The 16,066-nt window shown below is 35.8% G+C and overlaps 2 protein-coding genes across 3 annotated transcripts in view; one reads left to right on the top strand and one right to left on the bottom strand.

Annotated features, from left to right (window-relative positions):
• Positions 1-3,921, bottom strand: part of xrcc4 (X-ray repair complementing defective repair in Chinese hamster cells 4) — a 33,554-nt gene extending 29,633 nt beyond the window's left edge. The window contains exon 1 of one of the 2 annotated variants that reach the window (XM_015374425.1): positions 3,871-3,921. The gene's annotated coding sequence lies outside the window, so the exon portion shown is untranslated. Of the gene's footprint in view, positions 1-1,126; positions 1,146-3,870 lie in introns of those variants that run through there. The other variant, XM_015374424.1, reaches the window with a different exon arrangement.
• A 34-nt stretch (positions 3,922-3,955) lies between these two features.
• On the top strand, positions 3,956-9,257 carry tmem167a (transmembrane protein 167A). The gene is made up of 4 exons (XM_015374455.1): positions 3,956-4,049; positions 5,821-5,930; positions 7,483-7,517; positions 8,961-9,257. Exons 1-4 carry the CDS (start codon positions 4,047-4,049, stop codon positions 9,029-9,031), a joined length of 219 nt encoding a protein of 72 aa, XP_015229941.1. The 5' UTR covers positions 3,956-4,046; the 3' UTR covers positions 9,032-9,257.
• Positions 9,258-16,066: the final 6,809 nt, after the last annotated feature.

The raw sequence follows: 16,066 nt of genomic DNA, 5'->3' as shown, positions 1-16,066 counted from the left end.
CCCCTCTCCCTTCTGCTCTGACTGTTCATTTGGCCCTCCTGTGCTGCTACTTCTTAGCCTAATTACCACTGATTCCTTTCACCTGTTTGCCAGCCTTCTTAAGCAGGCCTCTTACTAGTTGACAGTGCCAGATTGCCTTAAAGCCTTGGTTACTAAACATCTAGCATTTTTCTCTGTTTACTTGATCTTTACCTGTTTCTGCCTCCTGATTTTTGAGCCTGCCTAGGGTGCCCCTGTTAGATCTGTTTTTGTGCCGCCTGGATCCCTGTTTCTGTGCCCTGACTTTCCAAGACACCCCGCATGGATATTAAAGAAGGTTAGTGGCTTAGCAGTCTGAACTTTTAATCATCCATCTCAGCCACTAACCTGTTCTCTACCCTCCAGAGGCTCTGGCCCCCCTGATCCTGAATTATCTGCAGAGTTTCTTTAATAAATCTTTTAAAGGATTTTCCCATTGTGTTCTGGTTGTATCTGGGTCCTCAGTCTGAATCCTAACAGCACAGTGTGAGAACGTGCATCCTGAGCTGTGAGCTTTTAAACCCTGCAGTTTCATCGTACAGTTGATCTGTCCCTGCATGCAATGATTGAAAATATCGCAGTGTATGATTGGCTTAACAAAAGGCTGTTTCATACCAATCATGTATTGGTTTATAACCCCCCAGGGGAGACTTCTGCATCCATATTGTCAGCAGATTATTTCAAGTCATCTTTAATTTACAAATGGTTTACAAAAAATAAAGGTTTCCAGTGAACACCATTTACTTACTGGGAGTCAATTTTATATTGGATTGATCAAGGGTCTAAAACAAATTTTTAATCATTGACACAGTTTTACATTTGCTGACTGTTTTTCAACATATTTAATGTAACCTCAAAAGAGGGAACTGCTCTCTTTTAAGATTGCCTCAAGCAGAAGACTTAAAGTATGTAGGTGTTTTGTTCATGGGTGACACTAGATGGAGTGCTGTGTACTTGGACTATACATAGTATAATCTGAATTAATATTGGCGATGCCTCAGGTTCTTGATAAACAAGCTCAGGATTTACCCATATATATATATATATATATTTATTTATTGTACGGCCAATGTTTTAGACTAGAACAACCAACAATGGCTAAAATTACCTCCCTGGCTACAGAGGCTGGGCTCAGCCAGAGTGAGGAGGGAAAGCTCCGTCATCTAGTAGGAGGTTGGTGTAGTGGAGGCACTGCCAGGTAAAGCAATGCAATTCCTCAGAACAATATGGAGTTTGTTTCTATCATACAGAAAGACAGACAAGAAAAAAAGGACTATATAAACTGCTCTGGAATGGTGAAGTACACTGGTACTAACAGGCTTGTTTACAGTTACAAAATGGAGTGTTGTTGGAGCAAAATGGGCAACAAATTGATCCTAAATGTAGAAAAAAATGCTACTTCACTACTTAGCACGTAACTTCCAGCATCTAAGATCAGCAAGACTTTAAGTACCTCTCAGCCCCTACGAAGCAATGTCAGTCATAACTGCTTTGATGTATGTGTTTCCAAGACAGCTGCATGCATTACCAGTTACCATTAGGAAAGAGAGGTTATACTGTGTGATAAAACTGCAGTATACAAACACATATAGGTCTAAAGCATGCACTACATATACTATGACTGCTTTGGACCTTGATATGACAACAATGCTATGACGAACAGCAGTCAGTGTGCTGTAAACTATAAAACGGAATCACTTTATAAGGAATGTGAGCCTGTTTACACTGTAATCCCTACAGTGAAATATCTAAAACATTATTTATGTGTGGTTTACAGAGTGACAGAGTTTCTTGCGCGTGAAGTGCACTCTAGGAGTGTCTGGGAAGGAAATGTCAAATGGGATTTACAAAACACATCTTAAATGTAATCAAGATGGTGTGTGGCTTGTTTAAGGGAGGAGACTTTATTGTGAAAATGTTGAGCGAAAAGTCGACCGCAAAAATCTATCTTTACGTCATCATGAGACAATAGCACGGAAACCTTTCTTTTTCCCGGAGCAGAATATCATGGCTAATGTAGTTTTAATTGAATGATATTAAAGTGTAAATAAATGGATTTGAAACTTAAGCTGATGGATACTAGTTCCTATAAGAAATAACTAGATTTATGGGGAAGAACTATACATTTTAAACATACAACATCCTCAAAATTTTGTTTTGGCTAACTCAATAGTAATACTTTAATAATTCGATTTTTTCTTTTAGTTAAGTTTAGTTTAGTTGGACAGAATGAAAAACTGTGCAGTTACCAAACGGTTCACATGTTAAATGAAAGTATACCTAGATGACCTAATGAACAATAAACTCAGGTCACAGACACAGGTTTCTTAAAGTATTCACACCTTTTGCACTTTTTACATTTCATTACATTACAACTAAATAACTGCATTGTATTAAAACACAATGTACATATAAATGGATTTTTCATTTTTGTTGTGCAAAGAAGGATTCTCCAAAAAATAAAAAACATTAAAAACAACCATAACAAACGTTGTCATACCACGACAGCATCTTCAGACTGAGACTTTTTCTAAAGTTCGAACAACTCTGAAAAGTTTTTTTTTGTCTCTGTATGTGGAGTTAAATTCTGGAACAGTCTGAGTTCACAACATATACAATGCAAAAATATTCAAAGATGTAAAATCCTATTCAGTCAATTTGGTCACAGTGTTTTCAGAGAGGGTCTTAAATGTACATTAGTGTCTATTGATGTGTGCTTGTTGTTCTTTTATCATTGATGGTACCTATCCATTACCATGTTTGTTTGTTTTTTTTTTGTTTTTTACCATGAATGAGCACTTGGATGGGATTTTAACAACTTTTTTTTTTTATCCCACTCCCTATCAGGCCTTGTTTTTTGTTTTTGTTGTTACTTATATTATGACTCCCAAGTTTAAATTGACTAACTAGCATTCACTTGTGTGTTCCAATGTATGTAATTGCCTGAAATGAATAATAATAATAAAAAAAAATTATCCTGATCACTACAGGCGATCCTTCCTAACTTCGTCATCATAATTTACAACATCTTAATCCTTTGTGGAAATTTGTATGACAAGAGTTAAGACAATATTTAGGGATTAATGCTGTATCAATTAATTTGTTGTCCTATAGCAGGCATGATTAAGGGAATAATGAAGGGACTAAACATAGGGTAATCCTAGAAAAAAAACAAGACAGAAAAAGAAACTGCAAGACTAGGACAGATTTTTTTTTTCCAGATTAAACCAGATTTGAAGGTTAGAATGGTTCAGTTAAATAAATCCAGACCTAAATCCATTGTACATTATGTAGAAAGACTTTAGTTCTGCCCCTGAATGTCCAATGTGTGCCTAGAAATACATAAAAAGACCTGCAATTGCAAATGCACTGAAATGTGCATGTGTTGCACACGTGGTAGATTTTAATAATAAATCAAAACTATGCATCATATCAACTTCTGCTTCATAATAATGCTCTATGTTGTGATGGGCTATCATGCAAAACAGAACTGCATGACTTTTTTATCTTTTAAGACTGAAAAGTACTCATAATGTAAAAAAAAAAAAAAAACTTCAAGGTTCTACTTCTACTTTATCACGGGATTTATCAGTGCACGACAGAAAGCACACAGTACATTATTAGTACTTCATGGTGCAGGAAAAGCAATAACAAGATTCAAAGTTTCTGCTGCACTTTTCTGGTGTTCTTTTCTTTGACCAAAAAAACCCTCATGTATTATAAACAGAGGACAGGAAATGAACCCCAGCTCAGAAAAAAGTCAAAGAACAAAAACTTAAGGGTACAAGTTAATTGTTGAGGGGTGCAACTGCTGTAAGATGAAATAAAACTGTAGATGATCTTTGCACTCACATTGACAGCTCGGTTTCCCCCTTCAACGGCTTGTCGTCTGTCGAATTGTTTTTAACCAATCAGCAAACAGCCTCAGCGCGTCTCAGTACGTCATTACGTATGGTACGTGTTAACCAAAGACGTTACGTTAATTCCAAAGGACAGGAAGTGTGATGTGGCTTTGATTGCTATCAATAATGGTAAGTTTGTTTTATTTTGCTCAGCTACATTTATGCTATATATCGAATTTGTATATTTGATAGAGACAGTCTTCTTGTGGTATATGCCATTGGAGGCTGCGTGACTTGCTGCTGGCAGGTTTACTCAGATTTAGCATATGTTAGCTGAACAAACTGGCTAGCTAAGATAGGCTAAAAGTTTAGCTAACTGCGTTTTGATGTTTTCGAAAACGGACACATTGCGAACGGAACTTTGTGTCATGCAAGCGGGGTTTTGTATCGCCAGGAATTTGCTTAATAACACATAACTGTGTTGGAGTTAAGTATGTCGAAAGCAAATGTTTTCAAAGTGTGCCACGTAGCTGGACCCTTAATATAGCTCCTCTAGGTGCATATGGTTTAACAGCAGGGCGGTCTGTTAGGAACCAAACACACCTATTTCCCTGCATATTAGCCAGATATTAGTTTTAGTTGGATCAGCCCAGGAGCTTTACTGTTTGAATTCATTACCATTATTATAATAAGTAAATTGAAAGATAATATATATATTGTAATGGCAATAAGGATACAATAAATGTATTTAACTTTCTTATTAATGCCCTATCTTAACACCATACATGTTTTAAATCTTAATAAAGAAGTGTTATATTATACCAGCTAAACGTGTCGGTTGCAAAAAGTAAATAATTTGAGTGGTTAAAATTAAAACTTGTGACTAAGATGTCAGGAAAAAAAAACGTTTAACAGAAAGTGGTATTGCTATAAAGTATTCAATAAGGATCTTTAAGTGATGTACTCATTTTAAAGATTAAAAATCCGCACCAAATGTTATTCATTTAAGTTGTCACATTAATTTATACTAAATGTGACATTTTTCACAATTCACATTTTTTTCTTTTCAAAAATAAAGCATTATACTTGTAGCCTAGAATAAAGATTGCAAGTATTTCCAGTTTAATATAACAGACTTTGTTGTAGCCAGCACATCATGTGCACCTATCAAATAAGCTAAGCTTTTTATTTGTTTGTCTAACGGTACTCAAACTAAATTTAACAATGCACTAAATAATTATTTTTATTGGATTTACCTGTGGTGATTCAGCATTTAGCCAGCTAAGATAAAAAAAAATAAAAAAAACAAGAAAATTCACGAAATTTTGCCATATTTTTATATGTTGATATATTGACGCGGTATCGATCTATTTTACTAACAAAATCTCACAAGAATTTGTTAAATATCACGAGAGTTTGTAACAGAACGATGAAATTTCATGAGATTTTGAAAGTAAAATCAGGTCAGCTGAAAACCTGAATATGGGGTTAATCGGGCTCAAATTAGGGAAGAGGGGTTGAGGGAGCGTCATTTCACACATGGAGAAGGCTTTATGCAGCAGTCAGACTACATTCACCAATGCAAGATTTTGGTGAAAATTTAATGCAACACTGAGTCGAAATAAATATTTTGACATGGCAGAAGCTTATTGAAAATTGTTTGGCAATTGTGCCCCATGATCAAAGTGTTTAGTACAAAAAATAATCCCCTGTATTAACTGATTACTTCTTTTAATTCAGTGGTATTAATGTTAACATCAGGCATAAATAAAATCATGTTTTGCAGCTTTCTCATTTAACAGGATAGTTTAGAATTCTTCTTTAAATGAGGGCAATACGTGATTATTTCCATTGATGCAAAATGCTAGCACTAAAGTTCTTGCTGTTTGTCGATGCGTAAAAAAGACCATTTCCAGTTTTTGATGCATATCTCTTTTCTACTTTTTTTGTTTTTTTGCAGTCGGCCATTTTCAACTTCCAGTCACTGCTAACGGTGATTCTCCTTCTGATTTGTACCTGTGCCTATATCAGAGCGCTGGCTCCCAGCCTTTTGGACAAGAATAAAACTGGGTATGTTCTTACACAGATTTAAAAATGAAATATATATATTTTATTTATTTTCATATATATATATATATATATATATGATGTAAAGCGGAGAAAAATGTATTCTGCTTTTTAACTCAACCGTGATTTTATCAAACTGCATAATTAGCACACTGTTTTAAGGTATATCATTTTTTATTAGTATTTCTGGTAGAATAAGATATTTTAACCATTAAAATCCTTTCCTTTGATTGATGTTCAAACTTTTAAAGTTCACTTAGCCAATAAACCTGGTACAGTCCATTAACAGCCATGGCTAAACCCATTCACTGACTCGCACATAATTTCCCTAGACCAGTGTTTTTCGACCCTGGTTAATTCAAGCAGACTGTTCTGTATTCATTCACTTGATTTTAGGTGAATGCAGTTAATCAGCCACTAGTGGAAATCGGCAGAGAAACATTCAGGGCAGCATATCTTGAGGACCAGGGTTGAAAAGCACTGCTATAAATGGCGGTAAGAGCAGCAGATGTAGAGATTAATTAGATGTGCAAAACAAATTGTAGATTTAATGCTAACCTCTGAGTCATGGAGATGCTCTGAATCTTTTTATTATTTTCACATAGAAATATTGTGCGAGTATATATTTGTTCAATAGAGCTAGCTTGGGGTAATGGTGGTTTAATGGGAAAGGTATTCCTCTTGTAATACATAGCTTTAAGATTCCTTCTTTCCATTCATATAACATTTTAATAGATACTATAGAGCTCTGTCAATCAAGACTCTTGGTTGAGTTTTAATATTTTCTTTATTACAGCTGATAGCCATTCTGGGACACTTGGGAGCTGGAACTTACCAGCAACTCCCCTTCAGGTGTTTAACATAATCTAAAAACATATTTTAACTCTGCCTGAAGTCACTTTTAGTACAATTACTCTTTGAATTTCTCCATAAAGCTGAAATATAACAAATCCAACACAAAATACTGTCTTCTTTTCTTGGATGGCATTGTTAGTATAAGCAGTCACTACATCAGACTCCTTTAATTCATAGTGCTTCCTTTTCATGGTCATTCACTACTGTACCTCCTAAATATTTATCCAACTCTCTACCTCCCTCACCAATACATACATTAAATACCCTTTTTTTCATCACTCTTTGCTGCGGTTGCCATGGCAATTATTAAAAAACAATGATCAGCTAGCTCATTTAAATGCCCATTGACAGATGCTTTTCATGGACCATTTATTGTTAAATCGTGGTAAACCTTGTACACAAACTTCGAGGTTTGTGTCGAGCTGGGATTTAATTATTTTTTATTTTTCATAAAGCGAAATTGGTGTGATTTATAAATGAGCAACTTCCAAATCGATTTGGATAGAAGAATAAAAAAGTTAAATACAATATTTCCTGTTTAGGTTAATGCAATTTTGATTAATTTATTGTTTTGGGGTTATATTTACTTTGACTTGTTCTAAAGATTTCTGGGGTTTGTTTCAAAGCAAACTTATCCATATTAAAGTAAGGTTCAGAATGTTTGTTTTTCTGTTAATGATATTTTTCTTGTTTCTTTTAGACTACTAGGAATTTTCTGGAAATGTGCCAGGATAGGTAAGCCCATTGACATATTCTATACATATATCTCTATTAATGTATTTGGATAAGTTGGTTCAAAATATTAAACACATTTTTGATCATTTAAAAACAGAGTGTTTATGGTATTCAGTTTTTAAGCATCATTGTGTAACTTTTGACCAAAGTATTGGCATCATTTGAAATGTTTCTTTGGGCCAATATACAGTACTTCCATACTCCATGCAAGCTGCTTTTTTTTTAAATTAGCAGTCTAAGCTCAAACTAAAACTAACTAAGTTAAAGGTTGTGGAGCGGCAGTAAAACAGATAAGACATGTTTATGGTTCTCTGATTTAGGATTTTATCTAGAAGGCTGAACATTTGGCCTTGTCGTTACAAATAACTCCATAACTTCTCAATCTGCTGGTCTAACATGGTCTGCTATCAGCTTCCAAACAATAGAGGCAGACTCTTCAATTTATAATAGCCACTTGGGCCAGATCCTCCGGGGGAATCCCAAGTTGCTCCCAAGCCAGCCTCCTCCCAGTGGGACGTGCCTGGAACACCTCACCAGGGAGACGTCCAGGAGGCATCCTAATCAGATGCCCGAGCCATCTCAACTAGCTCCTCTCGATGTGGAGGAGCAGTGGCTCTACTCTAAGTCTCTATGGGAGAGCCCAGACACACTACGGAGACAAATCATTTCAGCCGCTTGTATCCGGGATCTCATTCTCTCGCTCATGACCCAAAGCTCATGACCATAGATGAGGGTAGGAACGTAGATCGACCGGTAAATCGAGAGCTTTGCTTTTTGGCTCAGCTCTTTCTTCCCCACAACAGACTGGTACAGGGCCCGGTTCACAGCAGATGCCGCACCAATCCACCTATCAATCTCCCGCTCCATCTTCCCCTCATTCGTGAACAAGTGAAACAATATCCCAAAAATCTAGCTGTACTTTATTGATCTCACATTGGATGAAATTTTGTGGTGGGGCTCGAACTCAGAACTTCAGGATTCCAAACTCTATGCCCTAATCACAAGGCCCCCGCCGCATCCTGCTTGTTTTTATTTGCATGCAAATAAAGGGGGAGTGTTGGCCTAATGGTTACAGCAGTGCGCCTGTGCTCTAAGAAGGTTGCAAGTACCCGGTTTGATCCCCACAGACTGTTACTCTCGCAAAACCCTTAACCCCACACTGCTCCCTGGGCGCCGGACAATGGAAACCCACCAGTGCTTCACCTATACTTCTAAATGAGTGGTTATGTTGCTCTCACAGAGGAATGTCACATCCTGGCTCCTTGAAGTGCATGAACTAAGACCTTAAAATCAACCAAGTGTATCCCTTTAATGTCTTTCTGTTGACATAGCCTTACCTTTATTGCTTAGCAATCAGCTTTAGTTGAGAAGTCGCTGCTGTTACGCATTGCATTTACATGTAATGCTTTTTTACTTACATTTTTTATTTTTCGCTCTCTTCAGGTGAGAGGAAGAGTCCCTGGGTGGCTTGCTGCTGTGTCATCATGGCTTTCAGTATACTTTTTCTACAGTAAAACAGCATCCTCTGCATCTACAAACAGAACATTGAAGACATGGACAGAAAATGCGGCTTGGACTGATCCTACAAGGGACCTCCATTGGGTATCGCTTAGATATTGTGTTGAAACGACAATAAAACAAAACAATGGAGCCTAATTTTAACATGTCTTTGCCATGGAGACACAAATGTGTCTGTGATAGAATGAGGCGCTGATAGTCCTGGTCTGTCTAACCTCCCACCTAGAGCTTTGGATCTGGGTCTGTGCGTCAGAAATGGATGCTGCTCCAGATCCATGGGCATTTTGGAAAAATTGGGAATTAAGAGGCTCATTGTTTCTTTTATGAAATGTTTGTAGAAATAATTGAATTCACGAAAAAAAAAATTGGATTTTTTTTTTTTTTTTTAATAACAGTCATGAAATGAAATTCACCACAAAAAATGAGCCGTTTTTCAAAGAGCTTGTTTGGAACCTGGTGCAGCCTGATGTGTTCAATGTAAATCCCATTTAACTCCAAATTGTTTCTGTTGCTTTAAGATGTCAAGTTTCTAATTGCCTCTAAAAGCTATGCTTTTGTTTTGGATAACACACTCAGACTTGAACTATTTATAAAACAAAAAAAACCTGTTGATTTTTGTTTTGTTTTTTATCAGTATTTTCTGTTAATATCCTGGTTATACTCATAATTGCATACAGCAAAGCATATTTCATACTTTAGAAAGGAAAACTACATTTGCAATAAATCTTTAACTCTTTATGAAATGAGTAGTTTGTAAGACATCACCGTACAAACAGCACAGTTTTACTGGTGCTGAGTGGTTTAGATTATAAATGCAGTCCTCCAGAGTGTAGACTATTGAATTCCCTGTAATCTAGAAGTTAACCCTCATGTTTACAAGGTTCACTATAGGACAAGGAAAAAATATCCATTCCATGACATTAAGAAAGCCTGTCAAGATATCATTCATACCAGGGAAACCTTGAAGCTATGTTTACAAACTCTTAGAAATGATATGTTGCTGCTTATTTATGTTTGGGGTTTTTTATGGACAGCTGTAGGATTACACACATTTCTTCTTGCTTTGACAAAGTGATGAAAAGTGGAACATGCCAGCTGAATTCTTTGGTAGCACAGTTTATCTGGAGATGGTAAATGGTGTCGCACTGCTTTGTCTTGACCAAGGGTCTGCAACCTTTTTAATTGGAAGAGCCATCCTTGCCCTTAGTTCAGCTAACACTTACTTTATAAAGGACATATTAGAAAAAGATGGCATAATTGTTTTAGAAATATCTACATATGAAATTCTTTTTTGAACCCCTGTTTTTGTTTTTCGAATAAAACTTTTGCTAAAACATTAGATCCATTTTTGTCCATAGGATGTTATTTGTGGAAAATGATGTTTTAAAATAAACAGTTTCCAACATTTAAAAATAGTTCTCAAAAATGTTTCTTAGTTGAATTCTGTTTTAAAAATTTTGTGAAATTCAATGAAGAAAAAAAAGCTCAAACCTGTATTTGTATCTGTATTTTATAAATAAAATAAAATAAAAAAATCTTTTAATTATTCATTTTAGTGAAAGGTATTAAGAGTCACTTGCAGCTCCAGGTTGCAGACCCCTGATCTAGACCCAAGGATCTCAAGCTGTATTACAGTTATCTCTGCCGCTGGTGATTGGGGATGCACAGATATGGAAATGTGAGATGATATACATTTTTCTGTTAAAGCCAATAACGTACAATATAGTATATATTTCCCTATGTTTTACACCTAATTGAAAAGCAACCGTACTACTGACATTGCTTGTATGCTTCAGCTATTAGAATCAAAGCGCAACAGTCCTGTTCAGCCTCACTATCAAATGTCCCCATAAAGTAGCACCAGACCAACATTTTTACCACCATGAACCTGGTGCATGAGCTGCCTTCAGTGTATTAGTTATTCCCCCTGTCTATGTACATAAATTAAACTGTCATTAAGCTACCAAGTACCTTTGCAGCGTGCTGATTATGCACACTTACTGACTTGGCACATTACTTAGCACTACAATCTAATGATGATGCTTTTCATCTCAAACTAGGTAATATGTTGAGGTTGTATATAGTAATTTTTTAGCATGTGACGGAATAGGTATAGAAATGGCCTCTGTTATTTTTAACTGTTGCCAAAGTTATGTGTGCAAAGCATTCATATTAGATTTGGAGGTTTTCTTTATACAAATTACTTATTTGTTTTAAAGATACAATCTGTTCTGCTAAATAAGTTAATTAAATTTTTTTAAATTGGAAATAACAAAAAAAAAACTAATACTAGTTTTTTGTTTTTCCTGTTAAGGTAATGCCTTACTAAACTGGTACATGTAGAAAAGAACTGTTTGCAATATGTAGTGTCATTTTGCTGCTTAATTTTTCCTCACAAGCTGAAGATTTTGTCAGGTTGGTAAAACTAATTAATCAGTCCCTCCCAGAGTGAGAATTCCAAGTAGCAACGTCTAAGACCTTTACCAGCTCAGTCTGTTTGTCCCGTGTGCCTGCCTTACATATACATATGAGAGCTGCTTTCTTTGAGATGCTGATTTGTATCCAAATGTTCCAAAAAAAAAATCATTTTTTTAACATGCAACAGTTATTGAAAGGAAAATGTCTGGAGGAATATCCTATTCACTTGTAATACTAACAATAGTTAGTCACTAAGCATAACAAATAGAAAATCCCTCTGGTTTTCTTACTTGGAACTATAGCACAGCTAAACTGGAGTTTTTTTTTTTATTATTATTATTTTGGATCTAAATTCCCTTATCAACTTCACTTTGTACAACAAGTTCTCGAAATCCTGTTTACTGCACATCTCTATTTCTCATGGGCAAAGATCATTGTGTTTAAGCAACTCCTGATTTGGCTCTTTGTACTTTTTAGCTTCATATCACAGTGAATTTTATAATATTTCCCTTGCAGATTGTTTACCGAATACCTTTTCTTCATAGTATGGTTCTTGACAGTAGAACAAGTGAATCAAATTCTGGTGGGTTCAGTTTAACCTCTAAACGATGGGCAGCCCCACACACATTGTCAGTGTGTGGGATTTATCAAAGGTCAACTCCTTATGGACAAACACTCTCTTGATAATTTGGTTCCTGATGAGCATCCAAATCCCAGCAGGTCCTCATTCCCTCCCTTGTAAGGCACTAGTTATCCGTTATGTATGTGTGGCTGTTCCGGCACACTTTAAAAGAAAAAGATAAATGATCAGGTGAAGCCTGCTTCTCAGCTTGTGATTGTCAGGCTGTGACGCAGATATAAGAGACGCAAAGGAGCAGGAAACTCGCTGTCATCTTCTATCTTAGGGACCCAAGATACTGGTAAGTTGCAAGGACATTGCTGTGTCAGTGAACTGAAGTAATGAAGGGTTGACGCTGACAAGAAAACCCTGGGAGAATTGGCACTTATCTTATGGAGATTGCAGCAACATCAGTGTTTTTAGATGGTAGAGATGGACCTTTGCCTAGATAGGCTTAGCGTCTACTTGATGTAAGTGGTTCCTTATTGTGCAAACTCAATCTAAACATAATTACTTTCGTATTTAAGACAAAAAGGTTTACACCCTGCAGCTGCTGATGCCAATTACTAAATCCATTTAAAACCGCGCCAAACATATTTAGAGAATTCTGCAGTGCTAGGTTACCATTTGTTCAGCGTCATTTACCCTCATCAGCTTTACTTCTCACCACCCTAAGGAACGATGACGTCAAACGAAAGAAAAAATAACCCCACAGTTGTTACACCATAGCTTTTCAAACAATGCTACCCTCCAGTTAGTTTTTTTTGTTTGTTTCCGACTTCAAATTATGATTTCAACCAAAGTGGCCAAATTTTAAAAACAATTTGCCCCTATACCCAATGACTGCTGTTCTAGCTGTTCTAAAACAACTGCTACTGAGCATTGATGCCAAATAGAAACTCTGGAGCAATATACATAAAAGTGTGTTTTAGCTTGAAGTCACAAAATAAGGGCTTGACATTCCTCCTCAGGATTTTCCACAGCAGAACATGATTAGTGTTTTCCTACCTAATTCTTTAGGTGTTAACGAGACAAAGCAGCACAATACTCTTACACTACAACCCACATGCTTGAGTGTTAATGTTTTATGTCAGATGTGACGGCACACAAACCTTTAAAAATACTCCACATTTGTCACTTAATTTAACAAAATATTTTCCCAAATATAATGGAAATCTTCAAAATACTCTGCAATAGTTTTGGTCAGTGTTTGCTATTTGGCCCACTCTGTATCTCTTTTTTAAATCATGAACCCTATTTTTGGGCAATTGAGGCCTTTGTTCTTTTGTGAACTTATACTTAATGTGTTTTAGAGTCACTTCAATGAGCTGCTACTCTTGTGAGAGTTCACTGCGCTTTTCAGATCTTTCAATTTACTTCATGTTCTTTGAAAGGAAATGATGAGATTTCTTATATCTAGCCATAGTCAGGTCTCAGCATATCATATGAGTTTGAATTATTTGGGGAAAAATGACCAAACACAGTTAATTCAAAATTTAAAAATTGCATGATTACTAGTTATTTGAATTGCTCTTTCAGAATTCAGAATAAGTTTATCGCCCCCAAAGGGAAATTTACCTTGCAACCTTGAGTAGAACATAAAGAAAATTCTACATCACAAATATTTTTTGATGTTAATCAATTCCTAATTTCAAATTTGATTGTTCTCTGATCTATCAGATATTGAAACCAGTTTATTCTTTGAGATGTATGTTTTACAAAAATGAATTCATGTATTTAATGTGGAGATTAAAATCTATGCATTTTACTGAATGTCAACCTGAAAAGTGAAAAAAGTGGCTTGATTGCATGAGCATGAAGATGAACATGTGCATGTTTACAATCAAGTCACTTTGAAAATATATCTAATTTAAAAATGAATCTTGCCATATGAGCACAGTCTGTTACTCTATTTCATTCTAATCCAGCCTAAATCAATGGCTCTCCTATGTTTGAATTGGTTGCATAGTTTCTCTTTTAGCAGAAATGTGTGATTTGTAAGCGCTGTTAAGGCATTGCAGCATAAATCAGATTATTCCCTTTTGTTGCACACAGCATCACTAATTTAGGTCCATTAGAGCATCCAGAACACGTTAGTATTATATTCTTGTTTCTTTGGTAAAATTAGAAGGTTTCTTCCTGATGTTTTAGGGACTTTAAAGACGATCAAGCCTTATAAAACATACATCTCCCACTGAGTAAACCAGAGGTGGCCAAACAGTCCTTGGTTCTCTACATAAGTATCAGTGTCTATTTAAATAAATGAAATGTTAAAATCCCTTTTTTGAGGAAAATAAATTAGCATATTTGATGCCTAGATATAAGTTAGAACACTAATGAAAAATAGCTCAAATAAATTGTTTGTTTAAAAGAAGACATGTTTTCACTGCACCTTATATCAGACTTTGGGGAAGATTCAGATTGTGCATAATGCATCAGAACTTACTGCTCCAAAAGCAACTCTATATAAACAAATCAATGACATGGGCTGCAGCTTTTGTATTCTTTGAGTAAAAAACACTTTTGTACAAGTAACTTTAGAAATGCATACCAGTTCCCATGATAAAAAGACAGATGCCCAGTGATCTAAAGTTCCCTTTTTAAATGAAAGCCAATTTTGTATTTGATAAAACTGAGCTCTGGGAAAGAAAAAAAAAAGAGGCACAGAGTCTATTGACAGTCATGGTATAAAATTGTGAGACTATCCTTCTTTTCTTCAATTTCTTATCCTAAAGGTATTGCCTGAATTATACAATAAACATTACAAAAACAAGGGTGGTCTAATGTTTTCTTTTGTTCTTGGTTAAGTTTCCATCGCCAGCGATATTTTTAAGTATGTTATCTGCTAGTATTGGTCCACTGTTTTATCAAGTAACAGCACCTACTTAGTAGCCACTGTGTTTGCTGGCCATCAAACTGGCCTGACTTAAAGTCCATAAGAATCTACGGAGTGTTATCAAGAGAAAGATTAGAGACCCCAGAGCACACAGAACAATGCAGACAAACCCACGGTTGCTATTTCAGCAACTTCTGATTGCTTCTGATGTCCTTCCTACCACAACATTTTTTCGAACCCAGATCCCCCATATCAAAGAAGCAGACATAGCCTGCTATGATAAAGAGGGACTTTTATCTAAATCCTCCCTTGTTTAATTTACTAAATAGAATTTTGAATAAAATCACCTAAATCCATTAGTGTTTTTTATTAATATACTACTTTATTAAAATGTAACTAAGCAAAGGGGATTCGTGTTCAATATGTCACAGGTGTTAAACCTTCCTGTGACCCCACTTATTCTCTTGTACACTTGTAAAATGTTTCCAACAGAGCTAAAACTCATCTTTTAACAAAAAAAGATTAATGAAAACACTGATGGATAAATGGTCTGACTGTAACTCAGGCATTGAATCTTTTTTCTTTCCTCACTTCTTCATTAGAAATGGCGCAACTTTTCTTTTATCCCAAAACAAAAGCTAACAAGAGCAAAGTGGCTTTGACTGAAAGACACTGCTATCTTTCCTGTAGGGAAGCATGGGTCATTGGTCAGGCTGAAGAGCTAAATAAGTGATCCACTGTCATTCATTTAAAGCAGTAAGTAAGATTATCTTATGAAGTGTCATCCCTCATTGTGGTAGCTTTTCCGACTTCCATTAAGAAGTCCCAGTCATGGAAAAGGAGTTCTAGCCAGTAGCTCAACCTTGTTCCTAACAAAAACTAGCCTATTAAACTATGGCATCAGTTTGGATCATTATATTTTATTTCTGTTTTACACTTTGCTTATGCAACATTTGTTAGCAAACATAAGCCATTTTGTATATTTAACGTAACAATACCATGTGACTGACAGAATGATATTCTACATCTGATTAATAAATAAACACAGAAATAACTCAGTCAAGCAAGACAGCTTTTAACCTGTGGAGTAAAAGTCTTAAGTGTGCAAAAAGTACTGGATACCAAGAGGGATAAGACACTAAGGGCCGGATTTATCAA

The sequence above is a fragment of the Cyprinodon variegatus genome, unplaced genomic scaffold (genome assembly GCF_000732505.1).
Source record: "Cyprinodon variegatus isolate N-32 unplaced genomic scaffold, C_variegatus-1.0 Scaffold103, whole genome shotgun sequence".
In the NCBI taxonomy this organism is placed as follows: Eukaryota; Metazoa; Chordata; class Actinopteri; order Cyprinodontiformes; family Cyprinodontidae; genus Cyprinodon; species Cyprinodon variegatus.
Note: the sequence above shows the minus strand (reverse complement) of the source record. Positions and strands in the feature narration are given on the sequence as shown.